This window comes from Nelumbo nucifera, chromosome 1 (genome assembly GCF_055504915.1).
Source record: "Nelumbo nucifera cultivar China Antique chromosome 1, China Antique-T2T, whole genome shotgun sequence".
Taxonomy (NCBI): domain Eukaryota; kingdom Viridiplantae; phylum Streptophyta; class Magnoliopsida; order Proteales; family Nelumbonaceae; genus Nelumbo; species Nelumbo nucifera.
In genome coordinates this window covers 204544871-204561675 of record NC_142649.1, presented here as the reverse complement: position 1 = coordinate 204561675, position 16805 = coordinate 204544871, and the positions used below count along the sequence as shown (strand labels likewise).

General features: G+C 37.5%; 1 protein-coding gene across 2 annotated transcripts in view; it reads left to right on the top strand.

Annotated features, from left to right (window-relative positions):
• Positions 1-16805, top strand: part of LOC104609851 (pleckstrin homology (PH) domain-containing protein) — a 165833-nt gene that overhangs the window by 26337 nt on the left and 122691 nt on the right. For both annotated transcript variants that reach the window (XM_010276250.3, XM_088895911.1), the window contains exons 21-31: positions 5-103; positions 5723-5887; positions 6081-6155; positions 6252-6731; positions 6814-7161; positions 7241-7372; positions 7735-7848; positions 7928-8112; positions 8207-8315; positions 15728-15871; positions 16018-16305. In XM_010276250.3, the coding sequence (XP_010274552.1) occupies positions 5-103; positions 5723-5887; positions 6081-6155; positions 6252-6731; positions 6814-7161; positions 7241-7372; positions 7735-7848; positions 7928-8112; positions 8207-8315; positions 15728-15871; positions 16018-16305 (2139 nt within the window). The remainder of the gene's footprint in view (positions 1-4; positions 104-5722; positions 5888-6080; positions 6156-6251; positions 6732-6813; positions 7162-7240; positions 7373-7734; positions 7849-7927; positions 8113-8206; positions 8316-15727; positions 15872-16017; positions 16306-16805) is intronic.

Sequence of the window (16805 nt, the reverse complement as noted above, 5' to 3'; positions counted from 1 at the left end):
GCAGGTTGTGGAAGATGTGAATTCACTAGTATTACGTTGTGATTCTGATGATTCCAGGAGAACATGGCAAAGCTGTTTTCAAGGGGCTATATATCGCGCATCGGTACATAATGATTATTTTATTGAAATCATATATCCTCTTGTGGTTGCTTTGTTTGATTCCATTTGAGCTTGATATAATATGTTGAGAGCTATATTATTATGTGTATATATCAATGTGGGGATGATATATTCTCTATACTATTTCATTTATGTCCTTTATTGTTTTTCTTTCAATGCTTTTTCCAATTTCATTTATTCGAAGGTGCAAATACTGTAAATAAGATAGACCAGATTGCTTCAATTTTAGGGATTATAGCACTGACTAAGAGGATTGTTTTGGGGGATGGGGAAAGGGTCCTACTTTTGTTTGTCTTTAAGTTCAGAACATGCATATCTGATTGAGTTCTGTATGACAAGGGGAAGACTTTATGAAGACATGTGCATATGATGAGTGGTCTGAATGTTTTAGAAGAGAGAAGAAAGCATTGATGCAAGAGCAAAGAAGCCAAAACTGGATTTTTGTTTTTAATTTTTATGTATTTTTCTATTTTGTGTGAAAAGTGCCAAAGGTTAGGACTGTACCCAGTCCACCCCCTAAGACCTCAGATAGATGGGATAAACATTGGGTAATGGCCTTTGTAGGGTATTTTGGTAATTTTATATGTATATTTGGGAAAGACTTTCTAGTTGAAGATTGCCAAGAAAGTGGGACTGCAGATTTTCCCCAAAACCCTAGCCGACTAGAGAGTTTCTAGTTACGGGTTAAAGAGACTGTTTGGGTGTGGCGCTCAAGGCTTGGAGGGTTCCTTTTTATCTCCAAAAGTGGGCGACTGTAGTGGGAAGTGGTTTGGATAGCTCTGGTTTGAGCGGCTACCTCTTATCTCTTTCTCCCCAGAGGCCAGGTACGGTGAAACCCTAGTTTTGGGACTTTTTGGGTGCTTGACTGACCTTAGTTAGGTCTATAAAGGTTGAAAACATTATTTTTTGATTTTCGTTTGATTGATGGAGCAATCTGGAAGTGAGATGAAGCAGATCCCAGTGTTGGGGGTTGGTCCTGTAGATTCCATTATGACAGGAGTGACTACAATTAAACTTGACGGAACAAATTACCTCGCTTGGGCACAATTTATTAAGATCCATGTCTGTAGTAGAGGTAAACTAGGGTTTCTCACAGGTAGTAAGGTGATGCCAGAAGAGATTGATCCTGCATATGAGAAATGGATGCAGGATAACTACACGGTTATTGGGTGGTTGGTAAATTCTATGCAACCCCACATAAGTCAACAATATCTGTGGATGACTTCAGCCAAGGAGATTTGGGATAGTGTTATAGAAACATACTCTTAGAAATTAAATGTTGCAAGGGCCTACAAACTGAAGAATGATGTGAAAAATTTAAAATAGGGGGAGAAGAGTGTGATTGTCTACTATTCGATGTTGAAGTCATTATGGTAGGAGATAGATGTTATGGAAGCAGTTGTATGGGAAAGCACCAAAGATGCAACAACTTTTAGGAAATTTGTGGAAAGAAACAGTGTTTGAATTCCTTATAGGATTCAATCTTGAATTTGATATTACAAGGCAAAATATTCTGGCCAAGGATGAAGCGTCACTTGCTCAAGCATACTCTATGGTGAGTAGTGAAGAGAGCAGGTGACAGGTGCAACTACGGACCCCACCTCCCCCAGAATATTTTGCACATGCTAGATTAAAACCAAAGGGGGTAGATGAAAAAAAGGAGGTGATATGTGAATATTGCAAGAAGCCGAAACATACGAAGGATTCTTGTTGGAAACTTCATCTAGATCTTCTTCCAAAGAGGTTTCAGAACAACAACTTTAAGAAGGGTGGTTAGTTTAGAAAGCCCAAGAATGCAAATGTTGCTATAGTATCTGAAAGTGAAGAAAAATCTGCTGTGGAACAACTGGCAACAGTGAAGGCAGAATTTGAGAAATATGGGAAGTTAATAAATCACTTGGAGTCTGCTGTTGCATCTTCCTCCTTAGGCACCCCCTCTACATCTGCTTTTGCCCATTCAGGTATTCGTGCTTCTACAAATCATGCTACAACCTTAGGTAATTGTAGAATTCCTTGGATCACAGGTTCTGGTGCATCAGACCATATGACTAGCATACCCAACCTCTTTTGTTCATACCAACTTCTCTCGGGTAGAGAGAAGATTTCTCTTGCTGATGAGTTTCTTGCTCCCATCTCTGGCAAGGGGGATATTAGATCCTTTGACTCACTTGTATTATCTTTTGTCTTTCATGTTCCCAAACTTAGCACTAACCTTTTATCTGTTGGTAGTTTAACAAAATCAATGAACTGCATCATAACCTTCTTTCCTACGTATTGTGTTTTTCAGGACCTGAAGTCTCAGAGGACGATTGGGAGTGGCCATGAAGTGAATGGGATACACTTGCCGGATGTCTCTGAATGTCTCTGATCAAAGTTCTGTATTACCTGGTGGAGTAGCTTTGGAGTCTGTTTTATTAGAGTCAGTTGATAGAGTCATGATATGTCATTTCAGATTTGGTCATTTGTCTTTTTCAGCTTTTAGTCGTTTGTTTCCATAAATGTTTAAGGGAATATCCCTATCGGGTTTTCATTGTGAGTCATGTGAACTTGCAAAACATTGTAGACAATCATTTTCAATTAGTAATAAAAGATCTGTTTCTCCTTTCCATATTGTGCACTCTAATGGGTGGGAGCCATACCATTTACTTGCTATGGGGGGTTACAAATATTTCATTCTTTTCATTGATGATTTTTCTCATTACACCTGGATTTACCTTATGAAATCCTGGGATGAAGTACCAAATATTGTACAAAAATTTCATGAACTTATACTTACCCAGTTTAACACTCGGATCAAAATATTCCGATCTGATAATGTAAAGGAATATTTTGAGAAGAGCCTTTCCTCCTACTTTGACACCTTTGGAGTTATTCATTAGAGTTCCTGTTCTTACACTTCTCTACAAAATGGAGTGGCGGAAAGGAAGAACAGACATGTGGTTGAGGTTGCAAGGAACCTCTTTTTTGCTTCCCATGTTCCTGTTAAGTTTTGGGGGGATGTTGTCCTTACAGCTACATACTTGATAAACTAAATGCCTTCCTGGGTTCTGGGGCTTAAAACTCCCTTTAGCTTGCTTTTCCCAAATGAGAATCTCTTCTCTCTTCCTCTCAGAGTGCTTAGGTGCACTTGCTATGTTCATGTTCACAGTCATCAAAGACATAAGTTTGAGCCTAAAACACACAAGTGTGTCTTTTTCGGATATGCCTTCACATAGGAGGGATATTGCTGTTTTGATCCGGTTTGTGGCACTCGCTTTGTTTCCAGAAATGTCACATTTGCAGAGTCCATTCCTTTCTTTGGTACTTCTGAGAGGGAGCATTTAGAGGAGTTTGCATTGTCACCATTTGTTTCTCTTCCAATTCCCATTGAATCTTCTATGGAGTCTCCTCCAATCGAGTCCTCTATTGGTTCTTCTTCTCATGTTCCTACTCCCCCTCCTCCTCCTGCTCATGCTCCCACATTTCCTTCCCTTCCTATTATTCAAAGGTGATACCAGAGGCAAAGATTCAGAGACATGCAAGTTGTTTCCATGCCTTCAGATGTGCCTCTTTCTCTTTCCATCACTACTGAGGTAATAGGTCAGTCCTCTTCTACCACTTCAGATACCTTCCCTGACCTTGATCTCTTTATTGCCTTTTGCAAAGGCAAACGGAAATGTACAACTCATTGCATTTCCAAACACCTGTCCTACAACCTTCTTTCCCCTTCCTACTATTCCTTCCTTGCCTCTGTTTCTACACATGTGACTCATAGATCTATTCTAGAAGCCTTGTCCAAAACAGAATGGAGGGATGCTATGATGACTGAACTAGATGCTTTGTATAAGAACAATACCTGGGAAATTGTGGGTTTGCTTGAGGGAAAGGAACCAGTTGGCTATAAGTGGGTGTTCACTGTTAAGTATCATTCTGATGGTACTGTTGAGAGATATAAGGCCCGTTTGGTTGCTAAAGGATATACTCAGATGTATGGTATTGACTACTTGGAAACTTTTTCCCCAGTAGCCAAGATGACTTCAATTCGAGTTTTGCTATCTTTAGCTATTGCTTTTGATTGGCCTCTTCATCAGTCTGATGTAAAGAATGCTTTCTTGAATGGGGACCTACATGAAGAGGTCTATATGTCTTTACCTCCAGGGGTGTATGGGAAGGAGATGCAAGGAAAGGTCTATAAACTGAAGAAGTCCCTTTATGGCCTTAAGCAATCTCCTAGAGCCTGGTTTGACAGATTTTGGGCTGCCCTTGTTGCTTTTGGGTACACATAGACTCAGTCGGATCATACCTTGTTTGTTAAGAGGAGAGATTCCTTAGTGACCCTTTTGATTGTTTATGTTGATGATATTGTGGTTATTGGTAATGATACTCAGGAAGTTGTTCATCTCAAAAGTTTTCTTAACATTGAGTTTGAAATTAAAGACTTGGGAGAACTCAGATATTTCTTGGGAATTGAAGTTGCCAGACCTAAGGATAGTATCTTCATTTCTCAACGGAAGTATGTTCTTGATCTCCTTGCAGAGACTAGTAAACTAGTTGCTCGACCTGCTTCTACTCCTATAGACCTAAATCATAAGCTGTTAACTACTGAAGGTGAACTGTTGCCTGATAAGGGAATGTTCTAGAGACTGGTTGGGAAGTTATTATACCTTTGCATGACTCGGCCAGATATTTCCTATGCAGTTAGTGTAATTAGCCTGTTTATGCATTTTCCCAGAGATACACATTTAGCAGCAGTTGAGAGGGTTCTATGCTATCTAAAAGGGACTTCAGGGAAAGGTATCTTGTTTGCTAAGCATGGACACATGAAGCTAGAAGCATACACTGATGCTTGGAACTGATACACATTTAGAAGCATACTCAGATGTATGGTATCCACTGTCTACTCAGTCTTCTTCTAGATCTGTCTGAAACTCTAGTAGCCAAATGGCTACTGGTTGTCACCACAACCTAGTAGGGCATAGGCTAGGTTGAAACCTCCTCTTTGGTCCCTACTCCCAAAGAGAAACCCTAGTTACAGAATCCCTTGGACACAACAATCAGAACTAGGGCTCTTTAATCAGTAACAAGAAATAAAAAGGAAGACAGGAGAAAGGGGAGAAGAAAAAAAATGTTTGGAACTGATACCATGTAATCAGACCTGCAATGGAGATTGGAGTAGAAAGAAGAGAGAACAAAGAGAAGAGAGAAAAGTGAATGGGTGGCAAGCCTGTTCTCGGCTGGCCATGGAAAAGGATTTATATTAGATGTTAAATAATACATAAAAGGACTGATTTTCCCCTGATTAGTAATGGGGCATTCAGACAAAAATAATAAAAATAAAAGAGCTGACTTAGGCCCAATAACTCCAGTCCCACTTCAGATATAAAACTGAATATAAAATCTAAAGAAGAAAAGTCCCACTAGAAAAGGCCCACACTGTCACTTGTTACAACAATTATCTTATTAGATTTTGTTTTAAGAATGCATTAGCTTGTCAAAATTATGGTAGTTCTCACAATTTAGTACTTTTTCGTGTCCCAAAGTATACTTTTGACTGTATCAGTCTAATAGAACATGGTTATGTCCACTTAATAGTGTTACCTACTCATCAAAATTTTGTATGCAGGGTTCTGCTCCTATCATTAATTTATCTGAAACATCATCTGATCCTGGAGACATGGAAACCGAATTTGTAGATGACAGCAATGTATTGGATTTGTTGAATGTGGAAAAAATGTTCATGATTGGTGTTCTTGATGAACTGAAAATCTGTTTCAGTTATAGTCACTTGGTGAGCTTGTTTCCTTTATACTCAACTCAATTTGTGAATAATATTTTATTACCAGGCAACACTAGTGTATATATTACTGCTATCACTGATTTTGATGATCAATGGTGCCCGCTAAATGGTATATTCCTCATGGTATGGCGATACTGAAATGAAATTTTGATTAAAATACCTAACTCTTCTGATTTTTTTCCAGGATAGCCAAAGTTTAATGAAAGTTCTTCTAGCAGAAGAGAGTCGTCTATTTGAGTTTCGTGCAATAGGTGGTCAGGTAATTTTGCTCTTGAATTGCAGTTTAGTTTATAGATGTTTTGATGTTTTTCCTTTCCTTCTTTCTTTTTTTGATTGTTGAATCTACAAAAAACAGGTGGAACTTTCAATTAGAGCAAATGACATGTTTATTGGCACAGTCTTGACGTCTTTAGAAATTGAAGATTTGGTATGCTCTAAGGGTATGAATCGACCTCATTTTCTGGCAAGGTCCTTCATCAGGAGCACAGATAGCTCTACTTTTGATGAGTCCTTGTCCACTGAAAATGCTGTATGTTGGAGCTGTAGCAGCAATGACCAAAATCAAGGTGATGGAGATGACGGGTTTTTTGAAGCTTCTGAAGAGCTGGTTGACTTAGTTGACTATCCTGAGCAACCATCTGGGAACTCAATTCCATCAATAAAGCTGTCAATAAACCCTCCTAGTTTTAGTTGTATTCGCGGTTTACTTCCTAATGCTGGGCCTCAAAAAGTAACTGAGGGAATGGAAATAACTGATAACTTGGACAGTTTCGTGAAAGCCCAGATAGTGATCTTTGACCATAATTCTCCTCTATATGACAATGTAGATAAGTGGGTAAGTACTGTACCTAAAAATTGTGGCACTTGATCATGTTGTTAATTATCTGCTAACTATATCATCTTATGGCACCTCGCAGGTTACAGTGACATTAGCAACCTTATCATTTTTCTGTAATAGGCCAACAATTATTGCAATTATGGAATTTGTGAATGCTATCAACATTGAGGATGGGGGTTCTTATTCTTCCACTGATAAGCCTTTAGAAGCTATGACACAAAAAGATACCTCAAGGGAAGTTATGATTGAAGATCAGCATTCAGTTACAACCCAAGAACCTGTTGTTAAAGGCTTGCTTGGGAAAGGGAAATCTAGAGTCATGTTCTATTTAACATTGAACATGGATCGTGCACAGATTCTGTTGATGAATGAAAATGGATCTATACTTGCTACTCTATCACAAGATAATTTGCTCACTGATATTAAGGTTTACTGGGTTATCTTTTCTATTGCTTTGCAAAAATTGTTTATACATGATACTTATTTGCTTCTATCTTGTTTACAAGGTCTTCCCATCTTCTTTTAGCATAAAAGCTTCTCTGGGAAATCTAAAGATAAGTGATGGCAGTCTTCCTAGCACTCATTCATATTTCTGGGTTTGTGATATGAGAAATCCTGGGGGCAGTTCATTTGTTGAGGTATGCCTATTCTTAAATTCATTGATGCTGCTTTGTATGTTCTGAGTTAACCCAACTAATTTTATCTATATGTAGTTTGTCAAACTTTGTATATTTTGTTTTCCTCTTTATACTAGTGACATTCTTTGAAGCAGAAAATTTCTAACATGCAATAACAAGCTTTAGCCAGAAATATTAACAAGCAAATAAAGAAGAGAAAATAAATAGTTCTTCCTGCTTACCACTTCAAAATCCACTGACCAAGAGAAGATACACATTGACAACATCACCTGCAACCAAAATGGACCACTCTATTATGTTGTAAGCTATGTTGTTTGTTGACTTCCATTCTAAATGATGTAATATTAACCATGCATTTGCAGTTACTCTTCAGTTCATTCAATGTTGATGATGATGACTACGAAGGCTTTGATTATAGCCTTTGCGGACAGCTTTCAGAAGTACGGGTTATATATTTGAACCGCTTTGTGCAAGAGGTAACTCACATCAAGGTGCACTATTCTCTCTTGCATATATTATTCAGATTCTTATGTTTATTCAAAATTAATATTTTAGGTCATCAGTTATTTCATGGGCCTTGTTCCCAACAATTCAACTGGTATTGTAAAGTTGAAGGATCAAGGAACCAACTCAGAGAAGTGGTTTACTACAAGTGAACTTCAAGGATCACCTGCTCTTAAGTTGGATCTTTCACTTAGAAAGCCTATAATATTGATGCCTCGCAGAACAGACAGCTCTGAGTAAGTTTTTGTACATGGTCTACATGTTGTAAGATCGGTTCCTTTTCTATTGTTGAATAATTTCCATTTATTATAATGAGCTTTTCAATTGCAGCTATCTAGAGCTAGATGTCGTTCATATTACTGTTCAGAATACTTTTCAGTGGCTCGGTGGTGACAAAAGTGAAATGGGTGCTGTTCATTTGGAAGTATTAACTGTCCAGGTAAACCTTGTGTGACAGATCTCTCCTTCCTACTCCCCCCCCAAAAAAATATAGTGTAAAAAGAAATAAATGAAATCATTATCATCCAATCTTTTTACCAATTATATGGGACCGGTTATATGACTCCTGTCTCACCATTCTGTTCTGTTTAATGCCATATCATTGTTAAATTATGAGTGCTTAGTAGAAACCTGCAGAAATAAAAAACCGTAGAGAAAGAAGAAGTTTTTGTGAGAAGAGAGAAGAGAGAGAATGGAGAAAAGAATGAGAGAGCTATTAGATCTGGCCACCCCCTCTTATTGATATTTATATTTAGGTAAAAATTATGTTCAATGACTAATATGGCGTCTTACATAAAAAACTCACTAAAAGACTTAAAAACACCACTCTAAAGGGTCCCAACAAGTGTGTTGTGGTCCCCACTCCCTAACTAAAGATAATAAACAAATTAACCAATAAATCTTCACAAAATAACCAATAAATCCGCACAAACTCCTCAACACTTCCCCTCAAGTTGGGAGTAAATGTCACACATTCTCAACTTGCTTACGTCATGTTCAAGGTTGTTTTTTGCGATCCCTTTGGTGAAGACATCAGCCAACTGTTACTTAGTGGTGATATAAGAGGCAATAAAACTTCTCTTGCTATCACCCTTTCATTTATGAAGTGTCTATAAACTTCAATGTGTTTTTTCCTGTCATGCTGTGATGTAAAGAGAGAATAGTCTGAGGAGCTCTGAATGAATCCAGCATTAGTGATCACAGATCTAAACCTCAAACCCAACAAAGGGGCTTGTTTAAGGCCATAGAGGGATTTCTTGAGTCTACAAACTAGGTGGGGCTCATCACAGTAACCAGTAGGAGGTTTCATGTACATGACCTCCTTCAAATCCCCCTGCAAGAAAGCATTCTTTACATCCATTTGGTGAGCAAAAGGAGACGAATTGTTGTCATCTTGGCTACTGAGGAAAATGTCTCCTCAGTCTATCCCATATTCTTGCTTGAATCCCTGTGCAACTAGTCTAGCCTTATATCTGTCCAGATTGCCATCAAACTTCAACTTTACAGAGTACACCTACCTGTTCCCTATAACCAAGGCATTGGGAGGAGGGTGAACTAATTCCCAAGTGTCTTTCTCGAGAAGAGCAACTATTTCAACATCCATGGCATTCCTCCAATGAGTGTGAACTACAAGTTACTAGTAAGATCTGGGGATATTTATAGTGGATAGAACAACAAAGAAAGAGCTATGGTCTAAAGGAAAACCATAGCGGTTAGGTGGTCTAGAAACTCTAGTGGAGTGGCGCAAGTTAGGAATATCAGTGTAAACTTGAGGAGATGGTGTACTTACAGGGGTATGAGTGGATATAGTGCCATGCTTTGGAGGAGGAGAGGTTGGGAGCATAGGGGCTGGAGTTGCTAGCTGCTTCCTGAAAAAGAGTTGGTGCAACAAGAAAGAACAAGGTGATGCTTTTGAAGTACCTGTAGGAAAGTGTTGAAGAACAAAAATTGAAGGGGCGAGAACTTTGTGATATGTAGAAAAAATGAAAGATTTTTGAGAGACATCACATTTCGAGAGATTCTAATGTGATGAGACTAAGGATCATAACATATGAATCCCTTATTGTTAGGACTATATCCCAAGAAGGCACATAAAACAAACTGTGCAAACAACTTAGTGCGCTCATGTGGAGGAAGATAAACAAAACAGATGTAACCAAACACATGGAGCATGGATAAGTTGGGAGGAGTATTAAATAGAGACTGATGTGGGGATATGCTATCAAGAACAGATGATGGAAGGTTGATAAGATGTAAAATCAGTGCAAGCCACCTCCACCCAAAAGGTTGCAGGAGCATGAGAGTCAAGGAGAGTTCTAATAACACTCGGAATATGGCCATTTTTGCTTTCAGCAACTCCATTTTGTTGAGGAGTGCCAGGATAGGACTTTTGAGACTGTATACCATGGTGTTGTAGGTAGGCCTGAAACTCCCTATCAATATACTCTCCCCCTGAATTTGAACAGAGAGTACTAATAGTGGTATTAAATTGTGTGGTCTCTCTGGCATGGAATAGTTTAAATATAGCAAATGCGTCTGATTTCTTTTGAAGAAAGTATATCCACGTATAATGGGTATGATCTAAAATCCATCCTGGAAATTACTGGAGACGACCAAACATCATTGTGCACTAACTGAAATGGTGCAATAACTTGAGTAGAAGAAACAGGAAATGGTAAAGTATGGTTTTTACTTAAACAGCAAGACATGCAAGTTTTGTCCATATTCATGGAAACAAAAGAAGATAATGATAAAGATCTAGATGAAATAAGTAAATCAAGTTTCTTTGCAAAAGGATGGCCTAACCGGTGATGCCGAATATTCCAATCATTATTACAAGATAAGGAAGTAGTAGAAAATAAACAAGAAGAATTAGTTGTCGGAGAAGTAGGTCTCTTCTCAAATTCTAGGGCGAATAGTTGTCTCAATCTACAACCCTTCCCCTTCACCTCCCCAATGCACTGGTCTTGTATCAAACAACCATTAGGTGAGAAGGTGATAGTATGACCATGTTCGACAAGTTAACCAATTGATATTAAATTTGTTGCAAGTCTAGGAATGAATAACGTTTTTGGTAACTTGAAAGGGGAAGAGCAAGAGGTAGACTATTATTTTCTATGGTGCATATTTTTTGTTTTAATAAATAATTAGAATTAAATCATATAAACAATATAAACCATTTAATATTTTTATTATTAATAAAATTATTTTGTTTTATTCTAATAAGTAATTAGTTTAAGTAATATTTTTACTATTATATAAAATATCTCACTATTTTTCGTTTTTATGAATATTTTATCTCAAATATAAACTTTCTTACTATTATTTAATTTTTTTACTTATATAATGAGGGTATACAATATCACTATATAAACTATTTATTAAATCATATAAATTAAGCAGACCATTTAATATTTTATTATTATAAAAACATTTTATTCATGCATTTTATTTTATTTTAATAAGTAGTTAGTTTAATCATTTGTTTTCATGAATATTTTATATTTGTCTTAAATATTAATTTTCTTATTATTTATTATTTTTTTTTGGCTTTTATAATGAGGGCCTACAATATTACTATAGACCTTCATATATACTTGTAACAAGACTATAAGAATATATTAAAGATTCTTTTTATAAGTTTTCTATTAGGAGGTCTATAGTATTACAATAGACCCTATTGCACTATAACATACTTGTAATTATGTTTTAAAGATTCCATTTAAAGGCTTGCTTTTGTGATGGTCTATAGGCATAAATAGATCATCATGTACTGTGACATGTCTTTTATAACATAAACTTAAACATTTAGGCTTAAGGGTTCATTAGTCATTCAAACCCTCAACCTGAAATTTCGAAGACTCTACAAAGACGCAAAGTCGTAATGTGACTGTGCGAGGATTTGAGGAATCTGTAGATGAAGATGAAGAAAAACTCCTCATCTTCTATTTTTTTCCTTTTTTCCCCTTAATTTTCATGGTTATTCACTGTGAGAGGGAAATAGGGATAGTATTGCATACCTGAATAAAGACGAGACTTGAGAGTGAGATGAGAGCAATTTCTTTTGGAGTTTTAGATGTCCAGTGTCCTGCGCCTTGTTCCAATAAGGTATATTTCAGCGCAAGACTGAGGGTAGAAGCCACTCCTGTGCCTATTCGAGCCTGAAGTTGTAGTTCTTCCAGCTTCAGGTAAGTAAACTGAAAACTTATTTTTTCCCATTTAATCTCTCTCTTTTTCTCTTTTTGTTTATGATGAAATTTGATTGTCTTCACTTTGAATATATGCTGATTTGTCGACGTTTGGATGAGATGTTTCGAAATATTGCATTTTTTTGTTTTTTAAACGACATATGCGGTATTACCGAAATGGTCGAAATATCGACCGACATTTTGTATTTTTTTAATTCAAGTGAGATTTCACGTCGGTATGTCTCGACGTCGACATATGTCGGGCGACATTAGCGAAATGTCGCGACATTTTAAACCATGGATAGGATGATTGACCACATGTAGCTCCCGTCATATGATTGGAAGCACTCGAATCTATTATCCAGAGATGAATAGGAGAAGCACAATAGTAGGCACACTTACTAGACAAGCCGAAAGCTGAAAATGCAGAAGAAATTGTCAAGGACATCAACTGTCAAATATTTTCTTCAGTAATGACATTTGCAGTGTCATTCTTGGTATGAGATGTGGAGGATGATGTATCATTTGATCCCTTAACCGAAATCTGATATGCCTTGTGATGACTCTTTGTTCCACCAGATTGATTTCCTTTAGGTGGTCTTGTGGGGCATTCAGTAATAATGTGACCAAATTTCTTGTAGTAAGTACAAGTATTTTTCTTCCTATAATGGGCTATCACATGACCAAATTCTGTGCACTCGTAACACTGCACCCTAGATAAGTCCTTTGGTTTGGACTTATCTTTTGCTAGAAATATAGACTCTACTGTATCATTCTTGGCATTCACAACTGATTGAGTGATTATCCTAGTTTCCTCTATGTAATTCACCCAAAATAGTATCAAGTGTGTAGAGAGATTGGGCTGAATGGGCCCTAGTATCTTTTCTTGTAATATGTTATTTATTTATTTGTTAGCTAATGGGCCTATCTTTATGGGCCTGTTATTTCTTTTTTGTTAGTTCTCTTTATGTTACTGGCTAGCTGGCCGCCCACTTAAGGGCATACTTGTAATTAACCTAAGATTGAAGTTTAATAAAAGGATTAGAGAAGGGAGGGAAGAGACATTCAAACTCTTTTTCTTCTTCCTCTTCTTTTCTCCATCTTCTTCCTTTGTGCTGTTGTTCTCTATTTTTCTTTCTTTTTTCTCTCTAAATTTTACCAAGTTTATATCAGTTTTATAGGACTGATTTACATCTTGGTATCAGAGCAGGTTTCTTTTTCTTTCTCTTTTTCCCATACACCCTTCGATTAAGAGAGTGTATGGAGAGATAGGTTCTCTATAGTTCAGATGACCTTTTGCCTAGTTGGTAGAGGGTTTGGAGAGTTGTATTCTGGCCGGAAACTGCCACGAAGTGATGCTGTACTGTTTCTGCCCAAAACCTAGCCGATTAGAGATTTTCGAAGTTACAGATAAAAGTGAAGCATTGGGTGTGGCTCTCTGTGCTTGGGAGGTGCCTTTTGACTTCTAAAAGAGGGTGGTTCAGTTTTGGAAGAGATTGGGAAGCTCTGGTAGGAGCGGCTGCATCTTCTCTCTTTCTCCCCGACAACCGGGCGCAGTGTCTCTATATAAAATGTTTGATCTTATTACCTCACTCAAGTCGGAGATGTATCAAAAAGTGCATTACTTTCCTTCTATTAAATGTTCCTTCAAAGTTTTGAATACAGCATGTTGAAGACATTTCACCCATGTGAATAAGCTCAAACTGTTTGCAAGGGTTGATGAACCCCACATAGTATTCATGAATTTTTCCTTCACCCTGGCTGTAGGAAAATATCTCAGTTTCAAGCTGATTGCCTGATACTATCATGAGATGTTGGACTGCTGATAAATATTTTCTAGATATTCATACATCTCCTTGGTTGTCTGAAGACCCCTCATAGGGATAGCAACATCAGTAATGACTGAACTCAGAATCCAGGATGCAATCTGGGCATTATTAATCATCCAAGTCTGCATCCCTTTTGAATCAACCACTTTAGGCACAATGGTGGATCCATCAATATAGCCCCACAACCCCTTGCCTTCAACATAAAACTAAAAATGGAACTACCATAAGGCATAGTTGGTTCCGTTGAACTTAATAGGAAGAACATCACCTCTTTTAGATGCCATAGTAAGGGAAAAGATGAAGAAAATAGTCTCTAACAGGCCAAAAAAGCAAAGAAATATGTTCACTGTCCAAAACAGGTTCACAGATGAACCAAACAAAGGGAGGGATCAAAACCCTAGCAAACCAACTCCAATCTTCACCAAATTTCTAGGGCTGTAAGAACAGCCTAGGGCGACACAAGATGTAAATTTTAGAGCAAATGGATCAGTTATTTGAAAGGAAACACTGAAAAAATTACCCAAGTGTTGTCCCAGTCCAGAAAATCCAGATTTCTTGTCTTGATCAGAATGGTCCATGAAAAAAAGGATATGCTAGTTCGAAAAGGTTGAGAAATAGACCCAACTTGATGCTGAATATAAGAGAACAAAGTCTGAGATCAAAGCCAAATAGAATGAACCTCGCGCGAACAGTAGTCATGAACAGTAACGTGAATTGACCATGAACAGTACTCGATTGTTAGCCTTGGTTCACCAAACTAACTCCCAACTAAACCTGCTCTGATACCATGTCATAGTTCGTACAAGAGAGAACACTGCAGATTTGGGGTGTGTTTAATGTGTCGACCACACCAAGAAGAGGCCAAGGTTCAAAATATCAATACAGGGCGATACGCTGGTAGGGCATATCGGCCTGTATCGGTACTGTTTTTTATGTGTGTTTTTTTTCGAATTTGGTTCAGAGGGGCCGGTTTAAGGCCGGTCTACCCCCTGAACCACTCGCCGACCTGAAACACCCCCTGTAGGGGTGTATTGGGAAGGCTCGGATACGATATGTATTGGCCAATACAGGCCGATACGTATCAAAATTTTGATCCTTGGAAGAGGCTATTTATATTAAAAGATGTAAAAGGACACTTCTGTCCTTATAATACAAGGTAAAAAGAATAGAAAACGAATGGTACAACAAGAAAGCAAAGTACAATTCATCCCTCACTATCTCTGTCTCTACACCCCTCTTTAGCAAGGGCAGTTCATTCTCCAAAATCTGTCTATGATGCGTTCACTATGATTTATTTACATTCCAATACTTCCATTTAGGCACTTTTTTATACCCATTGCCCCATAACTGGAGAGGCACATCAAGTGGTAGATTTATTTTAGTTTTTTAGCGAAGGCTTCCCTTTCCTCTTCTTTTTTACTTTTATTATTTAATCAAAAAGGTTTCTTGAAGGGGCACACCATGTTGCCATATGGCAGATGTGCTAAGCATTCAGATGTCCACAAGTGTTCAACATGTCAACTCCAGATATCATAACATGGGAAAATGGCTGTAAGTAGGCATAAGGTTACATAATAATTCAGAAATGTTGTAAAAATAAGAAAATTAGAAAAGCTTGGAAATGTGAAGTGCTGGAACTTCATGTATCCTTCTCATGATACATTATCCAAAACTATGTCATTGTCTTGTTGCAAAAAGTGTTGTGCTGGTGCCTATTTTCTATGGACATACGCATTAATTGAGAGGCATCTTAACAACACTGGAATTATACTTCTCACTACACTTCCATCTGCATGTATATTTTTGTGATATTCTGAACTTTAGATTTGATACAGGTTGAAGACATCAACCTAACTGTTGGTAGTGGAAAGGAATCAGGTGAAAGTATAATTCAAGACGTCAAGGGCATTTCCATTGTTGTTCAGAGGTCACTTCGGGACTTACTGCATCAAATGCCAGTTACTGAATCTACAATCAAGGTAACCTGATGCATGCCAAAGGTGTTGTTAGTGGCTTTTCTTGGTTGTTTTAACCTTTTCATTTGTTCTATCTATGATTTTGTTAGGTTGTATGTTCATTGAAGTTGTGGCTTCATTCCTGACCTTGGCAATTTTTTGATCTTCAGATAGAGGACCTGCAAGCAGCTTTATCTACAAGGGAATATCAGATAATTACAGAATGTGCCCTTTCTAATTTCTCAGAGAGTCCAAAGACCATTCCGCCACTGAACCAACATCTTGAGACACTTTCTGGGGATTTGGTGCGACCTGTAACTCTTCCTTTAGATGTTGTTGAAGGTGTTGCTCAGGAAAGGGAAGCATGGGTTACCATAAAGGTTTCTGTTGCTATTAATTTGGTTAAATTGTGCCTGTATTCAGGGGTAGCAAGAGATACTGCTCTGGCTACAGTGCAGGTATTTGGTTATATTTTGTATATTCATCCCATTGAAACTCCACTTGAGTGGGGGTTTATAACCTTTTAGAAATTACTTCTACATTTATATTTTTAGTACTGGAAAATAGATATTCTTTTTCACAGAAGAGCAGTGTTGTTTTATAAACAAAGAAGTAGATTGCTAAAATCTGTTGACAGGTCTTTAGCATGTCTTGTAGGGTCAATTTAGTCTTTTTCTAGCAGGGTTGAACTTTTAACTTAATCATGTTAAACCTAATAAGGTGTAGCCTTAGGTTTTTGGCCTACAAACTTATTTTCTTCTTATCTCTTCTTCTAAGCCTTTTCTGGCTCAAATCTGAAGCAGAAAACTCCTCATACACAGCCATAGGCTTCAGCCGCAAGTATTAACAGGCAAAAATAGAAAAAAAAAATATAAAACTATACTATAGATGTTAGGCTATGGTAGACAATAGAGAAAGTTCAACTTTTGTTTAGAAAACCAGAAAAGAAACAATAGAA